The sequence below is a fragment of the Colletes latitarsis genome, chromosome 7 (genome assembly GCF_051014445.1).
Source record: "Colletes latitarsis isolate SP2378_abdomen chromosome 7, iyColLati1, whole genome shotgun sequence".
Classification (NCBI taxonomy): Eukaryota; Metazoa; Arthropoda; class Insecta; order Hymenoptera; family Colletidae; genus Colletes; species Colletes latitarsis.
Genome location: NC_135140.1, coordinates 9070113 through 9091450, shown reverse-complemented (window position 1 = coordinate 9091450; position 21338 = coordinate 9070113). Strand labels below are relative to the sequence as shown.

Below are 21338 nucleotides of genomic sequence, written 5' to 3'. Positions count from 1 at the left end.
GCCAAAAATACAAACTAACTACAAAACTACTGACGAGTTAAGTGACAAAATAATAACGGTAATGACTTTCCATTCTCATCAAAAGATGAAAATGAAGAGCCATTTGTTGTAGCCCACTCTTGCGACAGTTTGTCAGGGCCTCTTCAGCTCATATAGAGCATTTTCTTTCTTCGGCGGTCCTGCCAAAGCCTAAAACTTACGTAAGACTGGGCTCGAGATTTTGTGCAATACGTAGTCTTCCAACAATGCACGAATTATTGGAAGAGCGTACGTGGTGAATCTCGAGGGGACGAGCGTTTCGAAAGGGGCCTAGCCACGACCGCGAGCGCGAGAGAGCGACTTTAAGAGTCGCGCGATTCGAGGAGTCGAAAATAAAGCTAAAACAAACAGCATGCACCGTTTGAATCGGCAAGATTTCTACTCTCGAAATCGTAACTACAGGAACAGAACTGCCACGCGAAAACGCGCCTGCCCGAATAACTAATGTGGACAGTCCTGCCCTGACGCTACCTACTTAGGTCTAAACACACACACCAGAGAACAAGTTACCTGCCTACCTAACGCTATATTTAAAAAATTGCAAAACTCAGTCTCTCAAACAAACACTCCACGGTTCTCATACACTATGTCCGGGCGCAACCTAAACTAGAGAGGACTCCCCGGGGTTCCTCCGACACCCGGACACAACTGACTCCTCTCATACTCTAAATGTACGTACCATTTCCTGAAATCGACTGACAAAGACTAGTAACCATTGCGTATTTCTGTTATATACTTAAACATTTATATAGGACGTCTCAATCTATGCAATATAGTCTTCAATAAAATATATCGTATACACGTATGATTGTATAAAATTGAAAAGCTAATTTATCAAGCACTTTATAATATTTCTGTCGTGAGTGCAACATCAACGATTGTCGAATAAATAGTAAATGGCAATTTAATATTATTATTATAATGCAAATCTAATATCACAAAATTCTGTATGTAAATTATAATTATAAAAACGTCTGAAACGGCGCACTTCCCACAGCCTAACCACACACGCATATGTGGGAAGTACACCGTGCACGATACACTAGCCAATGTCAGTCGCCAATACATTATTAGAAATTGTTATAAAGTAAGTCATCGTGCCCGTTGCCTTTGCTCATGCAAATAGCACCTGGGCATGTGCATGAACTTAGGCAACGAACACGGAAGGATTAGCCTGAAAATCCTGAACTAGAAGCAGTAATTAATAAACAATATAACGGGCTAACATTTCATCGTTATTTCTTATTTCATTTTTCAGTTATAATGATTCGACTTTTTCTTTCTAATAAATCAAGAATAAAAAATTTTAGATTTGAATTAAAGAAATGCTATTTGTGAAAATTATTCTGATTAAAATTCAATCATGGAAAAGAACTTTAAGAGTGATTTTATAATAAAATAATTTACTTTGAAAGTTTCGAACAAATTGTTCAAGTAAACTAATTAAACTATTCAACCCTACGGCGACTCTGTCGTCAAAGCGAATTTTTAAAATATGAAATCAGTAAACAATAGATGTTGCTTTGACTCGAGAATCTACCGATCGCGAAACGTTTTCTTGTACATTAAATGAAACGTAATATTTTGTAATAAATAAAGAAAGATTGATATCTTCTAAACAAAATCATGAATTTATATTTGAACTTGGAACAGGAAAAATATAAAAATTGCAATCAATGTTGAATACTATATACTCGATAATAATTGTATTATAAATATATGAATTTAATTATAAGTAAAAATATTGCTATATTCGATTTACATTATAAACATTATTTATTTTGTTACTCTATGTTATATTTTCAATCTAAATATTTTTATTCAAAATAGTTTATCGTATTGAAATACTTGAAGTATAAGAAAACCCTAGCCTGAATTAAATAATAAACAAACACAAGTTATTATTCACGGATATTTTTCATACCCGCGGTCACTTAACTCGTCAAAAATACTAAGTATACAACTGGTCACCCGTGTTGATTCGAACCTTTCGTTCTACAACATGATTGGGGACCAGAGGAACACAAATAACATGCGACTCACCAATGATGATTGCATGATGACGATGCTGCCCAGTAGAAGTCATCAAAGAAATCATCCATCAGTCATCCATCAGCCAGGATGGTCCTGCTAGTTTCTAGGATGTAGGGATCAGGTTCAAAGACTGTAAAAAGACTGCAAGAAAACAATTATAATCTATTGTTAAAATTATAGAGATTTTTATAAATATTTTTACAAGTATAAATTCATACTTACATTGTAGGCTCGCAGAGCATCGCCCAATAGTCCTCTTCAGTGATGCACTGACTCTATTACCGGTAACGAGGAGTTTAAATTTCAAATTGAAGAAATAATTAATTTGATTAGGAAGTATTAAATTAGATTACCGCGACCGAAGATTGAAAACGGCGAACAAATGAGTCTATTCTCGCGATTCAGATAACAAGGAGAGCCACGATGCTCTGGAAATACTTTAAAACTGCGTAAGGAACACTGCTTCTACTATCGCGTTTGCCTAACTACGTTGTACGACAACTTACTGAGGGTCACTTTACCCTGGAAAACAAAATGTTGCTACGCAGTAAACAATGAGTCTACCGGCCGCCTTGCGCGCGGCCAACAAATTTGCTGAAAAAGAATGCTGAAAAGAAAGGTAGAAGAGGATAGAAGAAATACAACGAGCAAACGTATACCTTTCCTATTGGTTTTTTTTTCTTCTTCCTTACTCGATGTTCATCAACAGAAATACTGCTTTATTTAGAATTGCGTGTACAGTTCGTCGTGACAACGTATAAAATATTATCCAAGAAAATAATTACTTTAAAGTAATTATTCACTTTATAAATATAACATCACTAACTTTACAGTTAGAGTTGTCGGAATGATTATATTCATTTTATCGAATGTTTGAATACCTCGTAATTTTTATATATATATTCCGAAATTTGCAAAAATTAAAGTTTGATGATTATTTATGCTTGAATAGTATATTACAAGTACGTAGTTTCTACATTTTTTTAAAACTTGCATCGAAATATGTATGCAAATTGCAATTAACAACAATTCATAAAGACAGAATGGTACACAATCAATTAAATAAATAATACTCGAGATTAGAATACAGTTAAGTATAAACCATTACAATCAATTATATACAACCATTAAATATCAATTCTCATTTAATTTGCTTCTTAATCGAAATCGATTATAGAGCAAATTAAAAAATGATTTATTGTTTACTCTGAACAGTGATATATCATTCTTCCGTCAAATAACTCGATAAAATGTTAAAAATATATAAAGAATGTATAAACGTACATTAAATTTTACCAATCCTCAAACCATTTGAAGTTGTAATGGTGTCGACTGCGTGCCAGTAACTTGCCTCCTACTAGAATTCGAATCAGAGTCTGCAATAGAAATAAAATACAAACAAAAATCAAATGAATTACAGTAAACATATCTAATCATAATTAAACAATAACTGAACTCGAAATAATATGTACAAGACACGTAATTTCGTTGAGAGAGATATAATAAATCGACGCCGGTTAGATATCGAAGAAAACGCGCGAAACCCGATTCAGTTTTTGCCACGATTCCGACTCAATTTATAGTAGAAACGTATTAATATTACACGGAAGCACCGTTAGAGAGTAAACGCGTGTAATAATAATGATGAAGTATCAACAGGTTAGAAATACGTACCTCGTTAATAGCGAAACACCGACAGGTCTCGACACGTCTTATCGCGCCAATTTTTACAGGAAGAATGGCGCCCCCTCGCTGTACCCAGCGACACTCGCAAATTGGGGAGAAATTCCGCTGTCAGAATAGCTTCTATTTCGAACAGAAATCCGTTGATTTCGATTTCCAATAAGAGATTGTAACAGAAACGAAATAAATATGCATTGAAGTATATAAACGATAATTATAATTGAGGAATAATTAAATCCAAACTGTATTGCAAGAAATCGTAATTAAATTCGGAGAGACATGTTAATAATTAACACCGATCGAATGTCAGAGAAATCGCGCGAAACCCGATTCAGTTCTTACCACGATTCCGACTCAATTTATAGTAGAAATGTATTGATATTACACGGAAGCACCGTTATATAGTAAACGCGTGTAGTAATAATGATGAAGTATCAACAGGTTAGAAATACGTACCTCGTTAATAGCGAAACACCGACAGGTCTCGACACGTCTTGTCACGACAATTTTTACAGGAGGAATGGCGCCCTCTCGCTGTACCCACCAACGCTCGCTAATTAGTTGGCCAGGGGGGTGGGGGGGAAGTCCAATGTCTCGCGAAGCGATCGTCGTTCATTTTTTCAAAATGAAAAAACGAAGATACTAAGCCTACGTACTAGAACAACGTAAATAACTTGACTTTAGAACCATATTGATGGATGACGATATAATGTATAAATTAAACATAACTCACACTTTTGTCAATTTATAGTTGCAGATGACAAGATTCTTGAATCTGTCAACATTACGCACTTCAATGAATTATGATTCAGAAAGTCGCATTTCATTCACCGTATCTACATTACATGTTTTGGAATAAAAATATATCTTTTATAAACAATACTTTAATCACGAATTAGGTATTGTCTACGCCACCGATTCAATAAGAGTTTGTTCTAACGAACCTAAATACTGACCACGTAAAAAATCAGTAGTCTTACAGCGCGCTCTGTGTTTATGGACAATGACTCTGAGAATCATATTTAACCGGATCATCGACGTCGGTAACGTCGGCAAATTCACTTGTGCTGTTATATTGTTCTAAAGTCAAGATACTTTTACATTACTCGGATTAGTAACATCGAGGCCTGATTCCCAAAATTAGAATTTGATAAAGCAAATGCGAAAAGTTCTTATCGTGTGCAATTCTAAATGGAACTATACAATTAATGCAAACTATTTGCAATTTTCGCCAGATCAAGAAACGCGAATAATTCGTATTTCGCAACTTGCATATATTTACGCGCAACTACAGTCTGTTTATCTATCAAACTAATTCAGTGAATAGTTTCTCAACGGACGCCATCCATGAGAAGAAAACGCTAAAATCACCTCTCAAATAGGTCGGTATGACAGTCAGTTTAGGTTACGAAAATCCATAAGGAATTGTAAGTAAACAATATTTTGCATATTTTATTTAAATTAAGTATACAAGGATATTAAAGTGCAGATACGTATTTAATAAATAGTAATTTGTTAACTTGATTGACAACCTATTGGGGTAACATGAACTGACCCATTGAACCTCATGTAGCAAAATCAATAATGTATCTCGAGATTCTTTCTTTTTTTATTAATTTCTTATTGCAATAGAATATAAAAACATCTATTGTACATGTATAACAAATTATTTTATTAAATACTTGTTTAAAAGATTTCATTGATCATTTATACTTTACAATTTTGTTTACATTCATTATTACAATAAAACTTTCAAATACAATTATTTATTACAAAGCATTATGTATTTTGACATTTCTTGCATAAAATACAATTTAATTTTCTATTAGTCGGAATGTTATTACAAATTAGACGCATCAAATTTAATACAAATCATATACTAAACAATAGGTTTCTTATGAAAACATTTACATAAGTGTACAATATTAAAGATTCTAAATTCACATAATTAAAATTTTTTTTATTATAAAAAATTGTTTTATTATGACTAATAGAAAATCCAAATTGTCTGATTTATACAATTTAAAAAGCAAAGTAAAAATTATCTTCTCCTTAATGTAAATATAAAATACAATAAAATCCATTCTTACGCAATAAATATATAACATGTAACAAAATTATCTGGTATGTTCCAAATAAATTAATAGAAGCTTTTTAATGATCGTAGAATACTAGGAAGCCTCTTAAAAATATTAATACATGATTGTCAATTAACGAATTGTGAATTTTAATATCATTAGATTCATTGATACTGCATCATTATTCTTTCATTCTTTTAGCAATGTACCAAACTTAGATTACATAGTGGCAATTAATAGTACTTCGAATTTAGCAAGCCATAACAATTACAAAATATGATTTGGACTTCCTCGCGTCTGTGAAATTGTATACACATTTCATTTTTAATAAAAAGTTCCTTAATAATTAAAGTAAAATATGAGATCAACAAGATCATTTATACAATTCTCAAAGAGAGCAATCTTTCCTACCATTTTCTTGTAATATGCATTAAATCTACTAATAATGTACCTTTGTAGATAATGAATGCCATCATGAATATTTTTTTTTAATTGTTTTCATTTGGTACTGAAAACAGAAAATATTCTAATAAAATATTACCATTGTTGAAAATAACAATTAGTAAATGTTGAAATCCGATTGATACAGTTATACATTCTCCTTTTATCTTATTTTCGATAAAGCATTTATTACCTGTTACCGCCTAGCAATTTTTTTGATGAATTAATCTCAATAGAATTCATAAAAGTTTAACTCCAAGTATCATACGCTTTTGCCATTCTTGTAATTTTTTAACTATTCGATAATGACTATTACATTAATGTTGATAAATATTCCTTCGATTAAAAACATTTTCTTGTAGACAATGAAATAGTATGACATTTAAAAATATCATACAATATTTTCAGTTATCATCAAAATATTCAAAACACATTCATTCATAATACAATTAAAAAATCACATATGCTATAAAAACGAACAGATAATAATGTAGGGAAATTACTGACGCAAATAAAAAAAAATAATTGTACACATGAAAATACATGGTAGATTAATATCTGATAAAAATAAATTGTATTCGATATCATAGTTGATAAGGACATCATAGTTGGATATAATTATTTAAATACTATACCTTGACACTCTGAATACAATTCGTTCTCTGTGACAATAATTTCCAATGAGTCAGTAGGATTGGGCTGATAAAATTTAAATTATGGCAAATAATTCACTAAATAAGGTAAAAATACGACCAATACTTTGTAGTTATAAAAGGAATTTGATTTCAAACATATGCTTTAATTTATAAATGATTTCATTAATAATATTACTACGAATCATAATAAAATTAATATTTTATTGAAATATAACTTTTTTATAAGGAAAATAATGCAATTAAACATAAGAAAATGGCCCAAACCTATGAATGTACACAATCATTGCCTATTTTCAATTTGCCTTCATTTATTGCTATATCATTTGTACTCTCTTTCTATTCTATATCACAGTGTGACAAATGCTACATGAATTTTATATGCAATACAATTAATACACATCACTCGGTATAAACGCCGCACAGTTATTCACATATTCAAATAAAAAATCATAGCTACTTAAGTATATTGGTTCGGTCGAATTAGATTTTGTACTGAAAAAAATTCGCAACTCAAATGTTATTACATAATATTGTTACAAACGTTCTGAAAAATTATATAAACCATCAATCAACTTCAATGTGATAACAACAGCGACTATAAATGAATAATGAAAAATTGTGAAATGATACTTTTTTCATGAAATATGCATTAGGTTAGGATTAGATGATTGACATGATAATAGCATTGACATAAAACTACTGGTAAGACTTATTTTTTGCATTTAGCGGCGCTAAAATTTTAAAAAAATACAGTACATTTTCAATTTCGTGAAAAATTGGAGTAACTTTTATTGTAGATCATATCATCGCGGAGCAAAAACCATTCACTCGATTGTACACTTTTGAGACGAGTTTTGGAAAAACGTTCATAAACAAATCATGTTCATGACCCCTAAATGTTCGTAAAAAGGTACTTTTCTTAAAAAATAAAAAAACATCAATTTGAAATTTGGTGCATACATTTATAATCAAAAGGCCAATATTTCACCCAATTTTCAAAGTTTCACGTCAATTTTTTAAAAAATTATCAACGATTTTCGAGTTCTTGTATTTTGACGGCTTTTATTTTTTTTCAACTTAACTAATCATCACTCAATTCGAACGTAATGCATATCTTGTGTCATAGGTAATTTTAATATCTATAACTAGCAATTTTTATATTTCACGTAGGACTGCTCGTTTCTGAAATATAAAGGATTTTATGAAAAAAGTACCAATTTGACAACTTTTCGTTACATATTTATACTCGCTGCTGTCATTACATTGAAATTGATCGATGGCTTACATCATTTTTCGAAACATTTGTAACAATATTATGTACGAAAATTTGTGTTGGGTACTTTCTCCAATTTTTAGTATTTTTATATCTAATTTGACTGGACCATATAAATATTTATATATATTTTTTTCATACTTCTTGAAAATGAATTCTTTTCTTTATCGTGTATGTATCAAATCGATATATTATTACCATATATTTCAAATATAAATGAGGAGGGTGTACCTACCATTTAGGAAACGGTGTATAGGTATTAAGCCTACTGTGTGATAGCCTACCGAGATGCCATGTATCCCTTCTTTATCCAATCACAATAACACATCTCAAAACTAAAAAATGTGTTTCGGCTTCTTTGCTTTTATCGTATGATACGTTTGTACATTTGCAAACTTGTTCCATTCTTTATGATTTAATGGGTTGATTAAACTGCGCAGCTAAACGACGTTTGCTTGTGAATACTGTAAAGAGCGAGTAGTTTTTATTATGACAGTTTCAACAACATATGATTACAAATAAAATAATGATTAATACTGCAAGCTACTTACACTGCTTTGTGGGAGTATCGTGTTTTTCGTTATCATTATCACCATCCTCCGTGTTACTGCTATCATTTTCAGTACTCGTAACAGTTACATCTTCTGTTGAACAATCGACAATCTTTTCTTGCTTGCACGTGAAAGTTTGTGCAAATAAAATGTTTTCCGAAGACACACTTTTTTTGGGAGTCAAAGAGAGTGACGGAAGTGGCAATTCAGAAGGATGAGGAGCAATGACAATATTACGTTTGGAAGAAAAGTAAGGTGAAGTACGCGGATTTAAAGGATTTGCCGCAGCGGGTAATAAATTTTTTGTCGGCGATAATAAGTTAAACGTACTATTATCGGATACAATTTGACTCCAGGAAGGAGGTAACGTTAATGGAGGGACCTATTAATACAAAAAATGCAATGAAATTATAAACTACGCCAGTGATAATGTACAGTATTAAAAGAATTATTTACCTGCACATTGGTAGCGTGTTCATCCTGTGGATATGTAAACTTTGTTGGAGTCATCCAAACTGAAGATTCCCACTGATTCTTACTTAAATTCTATGATTGAACAAACTTTATTAGTAATTTGTATGTTAGTAAGAAAAGCATATCCACAAAATAATGTTAAAAAATACCTCGGGCGGAGAATCTGGTTTAGGAGGAGGCGGTGGAAAACCGTGCGGCATAATCGGAGTACGCATTAAGCTTTTAAGAAAGCTTTCACTTCCATTCTCTTGTAATGACCAAGGAACCAATTGATCTTCTGAAGACGATGTTTTCCAATCCTTATCAGATTCCTTTGACCACATACTGTTTTTATCAATTTGCTTCCAAGAATGCTGACTTTCGATCGTTTGTCCTATCCATTTTGCACGTTTTTTTACCGCACTTGAAGTGTTGGAAATGTTTATGCGAGAAGAAGAATCGCTTTCAAACGATTCATTACTAGAATCCGTATCACGATATGACGATGCTGATCTATACGTCGGTGGTAATGGTATACCAACAGCTATTTATGAAATAAAATCGAATTAGAAAATCTTTGAAGCACCAACAAGTTTTAGACAGTTACGCATATATAGTTTTACATTTACCAGCAAGTTTTTTGTTAAGAGATATAATGTTTTTTTTTTGTCGTGATACTTTCAGTGTAACAGTACAAGGTAAAGCTTGCAAAAGTGTAAGAATGTTTGAATACCCGTATTCTACAGGTTTACAGACAGAACATGTAGTTGACAAGTACGCTGTCTCAAACTGTGAGAGCTTCAACGTTCCGCCATAATTCATCATTACACGATATAAATCACAAGCAAAACAATGTAATGGTGTAAGCTCTATTAACTGCTCGTCATTCACCGTTGTGAACTGTAATAATATGTATATAATTATGCAAGTTACTTACAGAAATAAGCTATGTCTTTTGAGGAGAATATTTTGATGTTTCACCAACATTGCAGCTAATTTTTTTAAGGGACAAATGACACACTGAACATTGGTCATTTGACTCCTGGAAAAGTTAACTGCAATGTTAAAAAAAAAGACGGAACCTTTTTCTCGAAGGACACTAAGATTAAACTATAACTTACCCGAACTACATTAGATAAATTTTTCATAAATTCGTCCATGTTACATGGCTTCAAATAATACTGCGTATAGAGTTTTTGAAATTCTTTAACTGGCATTCTGTATTGAGATTGATTCATCAACACTCGACGGCACTGTAGAGTTAATAGTTGCAACTGAGATTTATCTATCATTATAATTGCTGGTTGAGTTGCTAAATGAATAATCTAAAAGGTTGGTAAACCCACGAATTAATATACATACTTTTAATGTTAAATATAAATTTGGATGTTAAGGCTCAGTACCTTTACAGAATCTTCAAGTTTTTGCATAAGTTGTAACATAGATGTACATCCAAATAACTCTGGTTTTAACTCATAACCAAACTGATGTAAAAAATTGTGCGCAATGTTTGAAACATTAAGAAAACCTCTGGATCGTGTAACTAATTTTGATATTTGTTCAGAAAGTACACGAAGACCTTGCTTTTCTATTAGAGAAATTTGCCTTTCTCCCGAATTATCATCTTCGATCTTGACTACATCAGGTATAGCTTCAAATAATTCAATTAACTTAGTAAACCCGTAATCTGATACGCGACACTGATGACCAAAATGATGATGATAAGAAGGCACAAATTTATCAAACTGCATTCTACATTGGGGTACATGTCGTAACAATTCTATAACCTATACAAAACGTAAGCATATTTTTTATAAATATCGAATTAATTTCCTAGAGTATTTTTAATACACTTCTACCTTACCTCTAAAGCGAACTGTTTCGTTCGCTCAATTTCTTCTGCAGTTTGTTCTCGCTTAGGAATAGCTATCATTTTATCACCACCATTGATTGTAGTGACAACGACAGCGTTTTCCGATACTTCACGAAGTATATCATCTATTTCACAAACACCGTAATCCACGATATCCCATGGTTTAGCTGTACAATTTTTATGTTTACTTTTTCTCTTCATAACATGTATGATTACATGACTATGATTACAATTTAGTAGGATACAAAATATTTACCTATTACTCTAGCATAAACGCTTGGAAAATCTGAAAGTGTAACTTGTTTACTAGCCTTAGATTTTAAAACTCTCAACAGGTCAGATGTAAAACGACGTACTTGAGCGCGATGAGACAATGTTACTACGCGATTATTTCCTTCGCCCATTACCTAAGATATATAATGTAAATTTCAAGAATAAGTTTAAATTTACCTAAGTTTTATTTTACTTACTTGTACAGTATGTGTGAGTGCTTCTAATAAGTCGATCAATTTAGTAAATCCATAATCAGCAACTCTACACTGTCTTCCAAAATGATGATGATATGCAGGTATAAATCGATTAAACAGTAATTGGCAGTGTGGAGCAGTTTTTAAAAGATCAACTAATTCGCGACTAAAAAGTGCTAACTGATTGGCAAGTGGAGGACTCACACACTTATTTTCTAAAAAAAATAAAATGGTACACTTGCAGTATGTCATTAAAGTGTAAAAAAGAAAGAAATTTACCTTCGTTACTATCTTGCATTTTATTCCCTGTCCAAACAAGATATTTTACACTACCAATACCCTGTTTTAATTCTACACATGATAAACAGGATACCAAATGCTCCAAAGGTACCCCATTTTCAACCACTTGTAGTTTTTCTTTAAATTCAGCTTCATAACAATTTGGCAAACTAAAAAAATTAATCTAATGATAATAGAATTTTCGAAATTCAATAAAAATATTTGTATATAATATACCTAGGCAGTGGTAAACTTCCATTATGTGTAGTTAGTAACTGATGTATACGTGGATCAAGAAGTTTTAAAGAAATTTTTACATTAGGAAGTGATGCTACTTTTTGCTCAGCCCATCCTTTATCAAACCATGGTTTTAGCGTATGAGTAGTACAATATGGTAACTCTACTTGTTCCTCCTACAAATTAAACGTTCACTTTACGCTTTGTGTACTATTTATACACTTATATAAACATTTCACGTCTATTATTTCAGAAAGTTTGTATCGCTTTAAAAATATCGTCACAGCATTTCAACAGTAAAAGGAACAATGGCTCTACTTTCACTAGAAAAGCTCAAACTCGGCTTTAATAATCCATCATAGTACATCTAACATTTAAACAACGTTAAAATATATATCAATATACCTGAGTTGTAGTGTTTAAACATGGTGATGGCGTATTTCTGTGATCTGGATTAAGAGAAACCATTCTGCCACTAGGGTCTTCGGTAATAATACAGACATCCTTCATTTTATATAATTCCGAAATACTGATGGTAATCATAAAACGACTCTCATACATTTCGCGGAATTTGAACAGGGGAAGTTTGTGACCTGGCACTTCTTGTAGCAACATTACAATTTGCGCCCGTATAACTTGAGGGCTTACTCGACCGCTATGAGCGTAAGATATTAAAATACGTTTATATCCTAATTTACGACGATGTAATTGAGAAATTGCATATTGCGCGTCCGACAAAGATGGAACTTTGACACTTGCAGCAAAGTTACCATCAGACTGTATAAAAATAGACACATTTAACACCTAAAAACAAGTCGATATAAATAACGACATTTACATTAATGGTAATGTAATTATATGTATTATAATTTACCACCACATGTTCCAGGAATATAGAAGCGAGCATATGTCTTAGTTTTGTTGGATTAATATTTTGGTCTATGTTAGTTACTTGTAATTCAATAGGTGTGCATGTTTCATTGTTCACCGAAGTTCCATTGTGATTATTTATTGGATTGAAGAATTTCTAACGTACCAACAATTATATATTATTATCTACAGTAGTCGCCTCACTTGAAGTCCCGCGGAAGGAATGCGGGAGAAGTAGAAGAGATACACGTATTCCCACATGTACATTGATCTCTCGCTCGCTATTCATCGCGGCAGTTACACATACATGTGGACTGACTGAGAGCAAGGGAGCGAGATAGATAAATGGACGGTCCGACTCCCTTTGCCCCTGTGTCGTCCCGCGAAACTTCAAGTCAGAAGATCACTGTACTTATCTAATAGAAATAAAACATCTTTAAAAGTTCAAATACCTCAACTTCTTCATTTTCTGCATCACTTGGATGATAAGGTGAAGTGTTTGTACATTGCTGACTCATTGTCTGTATGTTATTCTCGTAAGGTGAAGGTGTTCTGGTTCTACGTACAGATTTTTGATTCTTAAAAAAACAAAAAAAGTAAACAATTAGAATATGTATAAATGTTTTTCTTCGTATCGTATATTTAATTTATTTTATACTTGTCCGTTCCACTGATTTCGCTCTCGTGATTGTAGATCATACAATGGAGATGGACTACGACGTTTGAACGAACTTGACTGAGAATGCGCTATAATGTAACAAAAATAAAGTGATCGCTACTTTCAACTTTATAAGAATAGAAATAAAAGAACAAATACAAACCATTTCCATTGAAACTGGTTGAAGCATTCAATGGAGGATGTTGTTGCCTTGGTCCAGCCCATTCTGGCGGTTGAACAAAAGAAGTACATGTTCCTTTGATACGTCTTAAACTCTCGGGAGTTCGAGAAGCTACATTATTTGTAGCTGTATTATCCCGAGCCTGCGGGATGTGGAGTCTCCTACTAAGCACTTTTGTCTTTTCAACCTTGAAATTATTAATTATTAATTACCAAAGAAAAAATGATTACATTTTAAACTGATCTGTAAAAGTACAAACTTTATATTGTTCCTCCCACATATGACCAAATTGCTGTGGACCAGAGATTTGCCACGATAATGGTGATTGGACCCTTGCAAGTTCATTATATGCTCTATTAAAAGCTACATTATTACTATTTGAATATGATCTCCCAACAAAACCAGACGGAGATTGAATAACTCTGTAAATACAAATAGAAGAACATCAAGTATCGATAAATTTATACCAATTGTATCATTATTCTTTTGAATGTTATATCAGATAAGATCAAAGCTTTTACAATTTCATAGCCCAAATCAGCAAGGATAAAATGTCATCTACTCGCGATTCTAAGGCTCTCCTCGGAAATTCATCATTTGTAAAAGGCTACTTTTATATTATGACTAATTTGTATAAAATTAATTACGTTGCTGGTGCAGAAACTGGAGCACAATGAGAATTCCATGCTGAACCATATGTTCCAATAACTGGAATTGAAGATTGATAATGTGGAATTTGAAGCGTTCTCCCGCCCGTTACCGAAGTACTTGTACTATACATTTGTCTTGAAGAACTAGTAACAATTTCTGATTCACTTACAGCACGATTTCTATTTATAAACTTTCCTAGAATTATCAAAATATATTGTAAAAAAATATTATACATTAACACACTTTATTGTTGTTATTATTGTTAGTTTCATAACTTTAACAATAAAACGCAAAATTTTTAAAAAAGAAACAAACTACATTACATATCTAGTGAGTATACCTGGAGTTTTCTGAAAATTACTCCCCTGCTCTTTTTGAAATTTTACAGAAATTTTCGAACCAAGAACAAGTCTTCCATCCATACGCTTCTGAGCCCTACCAGAAAAAGTCACATTGTTATTGAGCAAAGCAGACTAACTGTAGTTACAAGGGGTCAATACACAAGATAATCAAATCTGTCTATAAATGACCTTCAAGAACACACTAAATATGTTTATAACATAAATTAAGAAATCAATCAATTTTCTGAAGAAACTTATGCTTCTTGTTTTAAATGTACATTTCATTAAATATTCTTACCCACGTCATATTATAATAACTTTTTGTCACCAAATATATATATTACTAACTTACCTTAAATATAAATAAAATCATTGGATCATGTCAACATTTTAATACGAATAAATAAAATTATAAATAATAACAATATATTAAACAAAACTTTTTAACAATAATTGCTATAATACACATACATAAATGAAACAAATGTTAAACAAATCAAAATTGTGATCTCTCTAGCGTGCCACTATGTACGTTACATTGCTATTCCCTGTTTAAATTCTATCTTATTTATGTATTTATCCCTACTACTTCTAGCACAGTTTTTTTTCTTAACACCGAATAACCCAATAAGATGTCTGTAAATAGAGACGAATGATTGGTTGTACATAGAGCGGGTTATTTAAATACAGAAATGATACTGTTATTACTTGTGTTACAATTAAATTGTTACCTCTATCTTTTAAGAGACAAAGATACTTCTTAAATAACTAAGTAAATGATGAACGCGTAAGACGATATTTATAAAGGATCAAAATAACAAAAATATATATACCTTTCTGCATAAATTTGTGAAGTAAAACGTACAACTGCAGTATTTGATTGGATTTCTACTACTCGGCCACCAAAGTTTTCAGACAATTGTTTAAGACGACGCTTAACGGACATAACATCTTGATCTTCAGGAAGGTTACTAGCTAGTAAGTCATAAAATGTGGTAACCTGGAAGGAACATAAATATTACGAAATTCTAAAAATATCTACATTTTTATACAATTAAAGGTAAAAACAAACAAAAGAATTATTGCACTACTTCACAGTTAATTCCAGAAAAAACAAACACTCTTATATACTTCAAACATACACATACATGACGAGTACATAGATATGTTAGTAATAATGAACAAATAAATACACATATATAGTTCTAGAAAATAATAAATTACATATGAATAAAAACACGCATGAAATTTATAATAAAGCAGTTTATTATGTAATTATCAAAAGTTCAAATTTTTTCTTAATAAAAAAAAAGAAATATAAAAACGAATAAGAATACAGTATCTGAAAACAAATTTTAATATTAACAAGTCCATTACCTCCACAGTCCTGGACGGCAGTGATTCCATTAATTCTGAAAAGTCATAATGCTCATTGGCACAAAGTATTAATGCTTCAGAAGTATTCTTCATGTGTAAAAGTATCACATGGATTCTTTTTCTATAACGTAAATCACTGAGATCAGCAGCAAAATTAATATCACCAGATATTAAAATTATAGCTGCTGGACTTCCATGAATATCAGCAAACCTCCTAATAGATTGTTTGAGCTTTTCATCAGCAGCATTTTTACACCTTGTAGCAACATGTATTAAATTAATCTAAATCACATAAGATTTATGAATGAAACATTACATTATAAATGGAACTATCTAGGATATATAATAAAATCTTCAAAGAACACATTAAACGAATTTACCTGAGCATCATTTAATTCCTTCACGACCTGACTACTTTCTTTACAAACATCACAAACTACAATAAATTCTGCTTCCCTGTAACCACTAAAAAATTTGTCTCGAATTACTTGTATTGCCGCCATAGCAGACTTTCCTTTTGGAACCTGTAATAATTTTATACAAATGTGTATTTTATATGGTCAAGTAATATATTTTGTTAATTTTGTTTATAACAAAGAATTCTTCTATAAATAAATAACATTCTGTAATTTATTAAAATAAAAATTGAAAATAAATTTTTTAAATTTGAAGTACTAAAAAATAATTATGTCAATGCATTTACAAGATCTAATTCCATACTAACATGACAATTTTCTATATCCCAAAATACACCAATAGGTGGAAGATAAATTGGAGATGCAGGCAAATTGACTGGACTGTCATGATGTAAAAAGGAATGATCATATTTATAATGACTAAGCAATGGTGAGGCAGATGTTTTATTTTCAATTTTAAAGCTGTCTTTATTGGTGCTGATACTATCCAATGATCGAGGTATGGTACTTTGAGCATTTTGCGATAAAACTTTCTGTGCAAATAATAACTGTATTAGTCTCTCATTTAGATCTTCAATTTCTTCTTCATCATTCGCACAAAGTGCTTGATAATCCATAATATTTTCGTCTGCCATGTGTTTTATAGAATATCATTTATCATTCCAGTATATAACCTATAACCAAAATAGTACAGACGATAAAATATATTTTACTGGAAAACAAAAAGTAAAAGTAATATTCTACTACTATGTAACAAACACAATAGAAGCGAATAATAAAAATTGACAATGAACGTATAAAACCACGTTATCTTAAAATTGATAAACTTTAGTATCCCATTTTGATAAAATACATATATAACGTTATCGCTAGTATCGTTGATTCTATAATAATAATACATATAAATACAATAATACAGTATAATACAATATACAACAGATTCGTATATTACCTAAAATATTAACTCACTACAATCTTAAAGTTTGTATTGAGTGTGTAGCCGTACAGAACGTTGTCAAACTTAAAGTTGATGCAATTCTTTTAACAAGTTCTAGAAAATGCACAAAACATCGCACGAATTAAAAACGTAAACGTACGTACACATGCACCGTACTAATTCATGGCCAAAACTCATACCATATACAGGAAGCAAACACCGAGTAAAGTAACGAGTAACCATCCGATTTACTGTCTCTCCCGCTTCTTGCGCAGCACGCATGCATACATATCATAGGCGGTTCTCATCAAACGGTGACTACGTCTCTTGCATCACTATACTGCATCCAATAGGCGCACTCGAGGTAAATAAAATCACGTGATTACGACCAGTATAGCTTGTGTAGCTAGATCAGACATAATTGAGAATTGAGACATTGAAAGCATCGGGAAGAGCGACGGTGAATTTGCTATAGTCCCTAGCGGTGCGTTGGAGAAAGCAGACACACTCTACTGGACAAACCGTATGTGCACTGTGCTACAAAATTTCTACGAATCAAGTAACATGACATGTGACATTACTATGTTTCTGCCTTATTCAACATAATTCCCGCCTTATCGGTCCTATCATTGTGACGTGATTTTCTTTATTCAGGTTGCGACTATCGAAGTGATTTCAATTTTAATCATAGAAACAATTAATTTTTATTACTACGAAAAATATTAATTTTATTACTTTATGAATTAAACAATAAAATATTTGTTCTTTTTTCTTTGCATTTATTATACATCGTATAAGCATTGGCCCAATCAAAACATATTTCCTAAATAGTAATACGAAAAAATAAATATTATAGCACTAGCAATAAAGGAATATATATATGTATATTCTTTCTTATATCTCATCTTTTTATGGAGGAATTATTAATCGTATTTTCTTTTAGTATCATTCGTTTTCATTGTATTAATAGGTTTAACTCTGAATTAATTAAATGAAACTAGTTAATATCATGAAAATTGTAACGTATATCAGTGCGGGAGCTTATACTTGACAGCACTGACAATTACCGACAAGCACTGCCGGACGTATACTAGTACGAGCCGATTGGTCAAATGAATGGATACTAGTAAAAACAAGCAAAAAGACTTTTTTAAATATATTCTAGATGCAATGTGAAATCTCATTAGATTGCATACACAATGAAGTTGCTGCTCGGTTTCTACTACTATTTCACGGATTCCATGATTGTTGCTGCGCGGTGAGTCGTCTGAGTTATGGTCACTTCAAAAATTTCGATAACATGGCATCGTTAGAAGACGAATCGTTTAGTGAATTGAAATCGCATCTTGTAGATGCTATGCAAAAACCAGAATGGATTCCCTTGTCTCTTACTTTAGTTGAGTATCCCCAAGGTAAGTACTTTTTAATTTTTTAACAAAACTTTAGCTCATTTTTACATTTTGATTACGTGTAAATTTTGTCGGTAAATATGTTCCTTTCGCCTAAAAAATATTTCATTTTTTTAAAAGAAACAACGATATTCAACTTATATTATTTGTGTTTTACATTTAGAATTATTTTTTATTACCCTAATTTTCTTTTTTTTATCAAAATATTTTGGTTTGAAGTTTGTGCATGTATTGTTCCTCGTGTTTAGATTTCGTTTATTATATTCTAATTTAAATTTTATAATTACAGGTGATCTGCTCGGAAAATTCTTAGCTCTAATAAGTTTAATACCATTTGCTATTGTAACTGGTTTTATAACATTAATACTCTTTAGAAGAGATCTACATACAGTAAGTAAAAACTTTAAAAATAATAATTGTATTTACAATTCATGTTTAAAAATGATTTTTATTTTTAGATTGCATTTTTTAGTGGTGTTATAATTAATGAGTGTATAAATTTTATATTGAAACATACAATTTGTGAAACAAGACCAATGGAACGTAATGTTTATGTTGAATATGGTATGCCATCAATGCATGCACAATTTATGTGGTTTTTTGCTGCATATATCATACTTTTTATATGCATCAGGTAATTTATTTTAATGTGCTAATATACGACAGAGTTATTTTTTACTTTTTTATATTTCTAGGTTACACCATAATAATAATAGTAGTGTTTCGGAAAGATTTTGGAGACTCATTGTTATAGCTGCTTGTATAATTATTGCAGTTTTAGTGACATACAGTAGAGTTTATTTATTATATCATACTAATTCTCAAGTCCTATGTGGTGCATTCATAGGAATTATCTTGGGAGCAGTATGGTTTATAATAACACATGTAGTACTTACACCAATTTTTCCTATAATAGTTTCACGGTAGGTTACTATTTTCATAATTTAAATTGTGTACTGTTTGCAACTTGTGTATTATGAGTAGTATTATATTTTCAGGCGGATATCAGAGTACCTACTATTACGTGATACAACATTAATTCCTAATATTCTATGGTTCGAATATAGAAATATTCGTACAGAGGCACGAGCACGCTCACGAAAACTTGTATCAATGAAGTTGCAATGACGTCTAATGTCTGGCCAATGGGCTGACAACAAATAGGAAATAAATGACTGAATAGTAAATGTTAAAAGAAAAGTGATATCATTCCTTCGGTCGGCCGAAACTAAAAAATTCGAAATTCGTTTGGCTCAAAGAAATGTCTTTAACCCTTTGCACTCGGAGACTTTTCTTCGATCGCCTACCACTAATTCAAACACTCTTTTTTAAGATTTAGGTAGTAAAAATTCCAAGGAAACATATCTTTTTTTTTTTTAATTTTCCGCTTACCTATTTTGTCCTATATCACTTTAAAGCAATAATCTCTTTATGTTCCCTTAGAGGGTACATCCAAATTATTTGCTAGATTTAAGATGTCCTCTCAAAGAGGACAGCCGAGCGCAAAGGGTAATTATTGGCACCGAAGTTTGTTTAAAGAAACATTTAAATGTATAAGGTATTAGTACAAATTTTGTATACAAATTTTCACGTTTATACTACTATACGTATACGTTTTGATGATTAAGTTTTTATAATTTTGCATAAATTATTTGACAAATAACATTATTATCTTCATTAATCTTCACGGTTAGATACATATACATAACATGTTCTTTTGTTTTGTAAAGACAAATTTTCTTTGTAATTTTGTAAACAGAACTATAATTGACTATTTTAAAAAATAAATAAAATTTAGTGCAATAACATAATAAAATATGCAATATATAAAATATTAACTGATATTAGGTAATGATCGTTTATTTAACATCTCCAATGTAAATTAAACTGTGGCGATACTTTGTCAATACCAAACAAAGTTTAAACAAAGAATGTTAGTAAGACTCATCACTACTGTTCAAAGTTATTATATCCTAGTTTTAGACAGAGTTGTTATTGAATTGTTAAAACTACACTTTTTATTATTTATTTTGTACGTTACTTATTAAATATGTGTAAATACTTTGTCAGTACGTGTCACTAATTTTTTGTTTCATGTACATAAATACAAAATACTTTTTCATCATTTTTATAATTCCAAACATTGTATATAGTTCCTTTATTTACTTCTAAAGGTTTCAATATTTATTAAAGTTCATATACCTATTTCATATTAAGCAATTAAGAAAAAAAAGGCATAAATAAAAGTAAGTAAGCATTTAAAAGAAACTATATGCTATATACATACAATAAATTAATAATTTTTTACATTAATTACTGAACAAGGTGGCATCATTTTAGCTATATAGTTTATACATATTACACGTTTGTATTTGTACTGGGTGTATTAATTTTGTTGTAAAAGTAATATAAATTTATTACCTTATAAGTCAAT

The 21338-nt window shown here is 31.1% G+C and overlaps 2 protein-coding genes and 2 long non-coding RNA genes across 9 annotated transcripts in view; 2 read left to right on the top strand and 2 right to left on the bottom strand.

Moving 5' to 3' along the window:
* The window catches only part of LOC143343681 (uncharacterized), a 328353-nt gene extending 325963 nt beyond the window's left edge, over positions 1-2390 (bottom strand). The window contains exons 1-2 of the long non-coding RNA XR_013079999.1: positions 2296-2390; positions 2083-2203 (exon numbers count right to left, since the gene is read on the bottom strand). This is a non-coding gene — a long non-coding RNA (uncharacterized LOC143343681). The remainder of the gene's footprint in view (positions 1-2082; positions 2204-2295) is intronic.
* A 4497-nt stretch (positions 2391-6887) lies between these two features.
* Positions 6888-17830, bottom strand: Marf1 (meiosis regulator and mRNA stability factor 1-like protein). Of its 5 annotated transcripts, none has more exons than XM_076767931.1 (26): positions 17696-17830; positions 17511-17609; positions 16867-17232; positions 16523-16666; positions 16143-16424; positions 15599-15765; positions 14765-14859; positions 14421-14619; positions 14033-14195; positions 13756-13960; positions 13593-13681; positions 13387-13512; positions 12939-13091; positions 12470-12868; positions 12065-12240; positions 11828-11997; positions 11552-11763; positions 11338-11488; positions 11073-11248; positions 10612-10995; positions 10330-10533; positions 9838-10108; positions 9379-9752; positions 9212-9301; positions 8756-9137; positions 6888-8668 (listed from the first exon to the last, which is right to left on the bottom strand). In XM_076767931.1, exons 3-26 carry the CDS (start codon positions 17191-17193, stop codon positions 8613-8615), a joined length of 4995 nt encoding a protein of 1664 aa, XP_076624046.1. In that variant the 5' UTR covers positions 17194-17232; positions 17511-17609; positions 17696-17830; the 3' UTR covers positions 6888-8612. The 5 variants fall into 5 exon arrangements, with proteins under 5 accessions (XP_076624046.1, XP_076624048.1, XP_076624049.1 ...); XM_076767933.1 differs by having other exon boundaries at positions 17703-17829; XM_076767934.1 differs by lacking the exon at positions 17511-17609 and having other exon boundaries at positions 17703-17821.
* On the top strand, positions 10436-13806 carry LOC143343253 (uncharacterized). The gene is made up of 4 exons (XR_013079938.1): positions 10436-10540; positions 10620-12727; positions 13127-13424; positions 13629-13806. It is a non-coding gene; the product is annotated as an uncharacterized LOC143343253 (long non-coding RNA).
* Positions 17831-17939: 109 nt separating the features above from the next.
* LOC143343252 (dolichyldiphosphatase 1) lies at positions 17940-20932 on the top strand. 2 transcript variants are annotated; one of them, XM_076767938.1, is made up of 6 exons: positions 17940-18018; positions 18661-18907; positions 19194-19294; positions 19363-19538; positions 19600-19827; positions 19903-20932. In XM_076767938.1, the coding sequence occupies exons 2-6, from the start codon at positions 18661-18663 to the stop codon at positions 20030-20032; spliced, it is 882 nt and encodes a 293-aa protein (XP_076624053.1). In that variant the 5' UTR covers positions 17940-18018; the 3' UTR covers positions 20033-20932. The 2 variants fall into 2 exon arrangements, with proteins under 2 accessions (XP_076624053.1, XP_076624054.1); XM_076767939.1 differs by lacking the exon at positions 17940-18018 and having other exon boundaries at positions 18683-18907.
* The last annotated feature ends 406 nt before the right edge of the window (positions 20933-21338 follow it).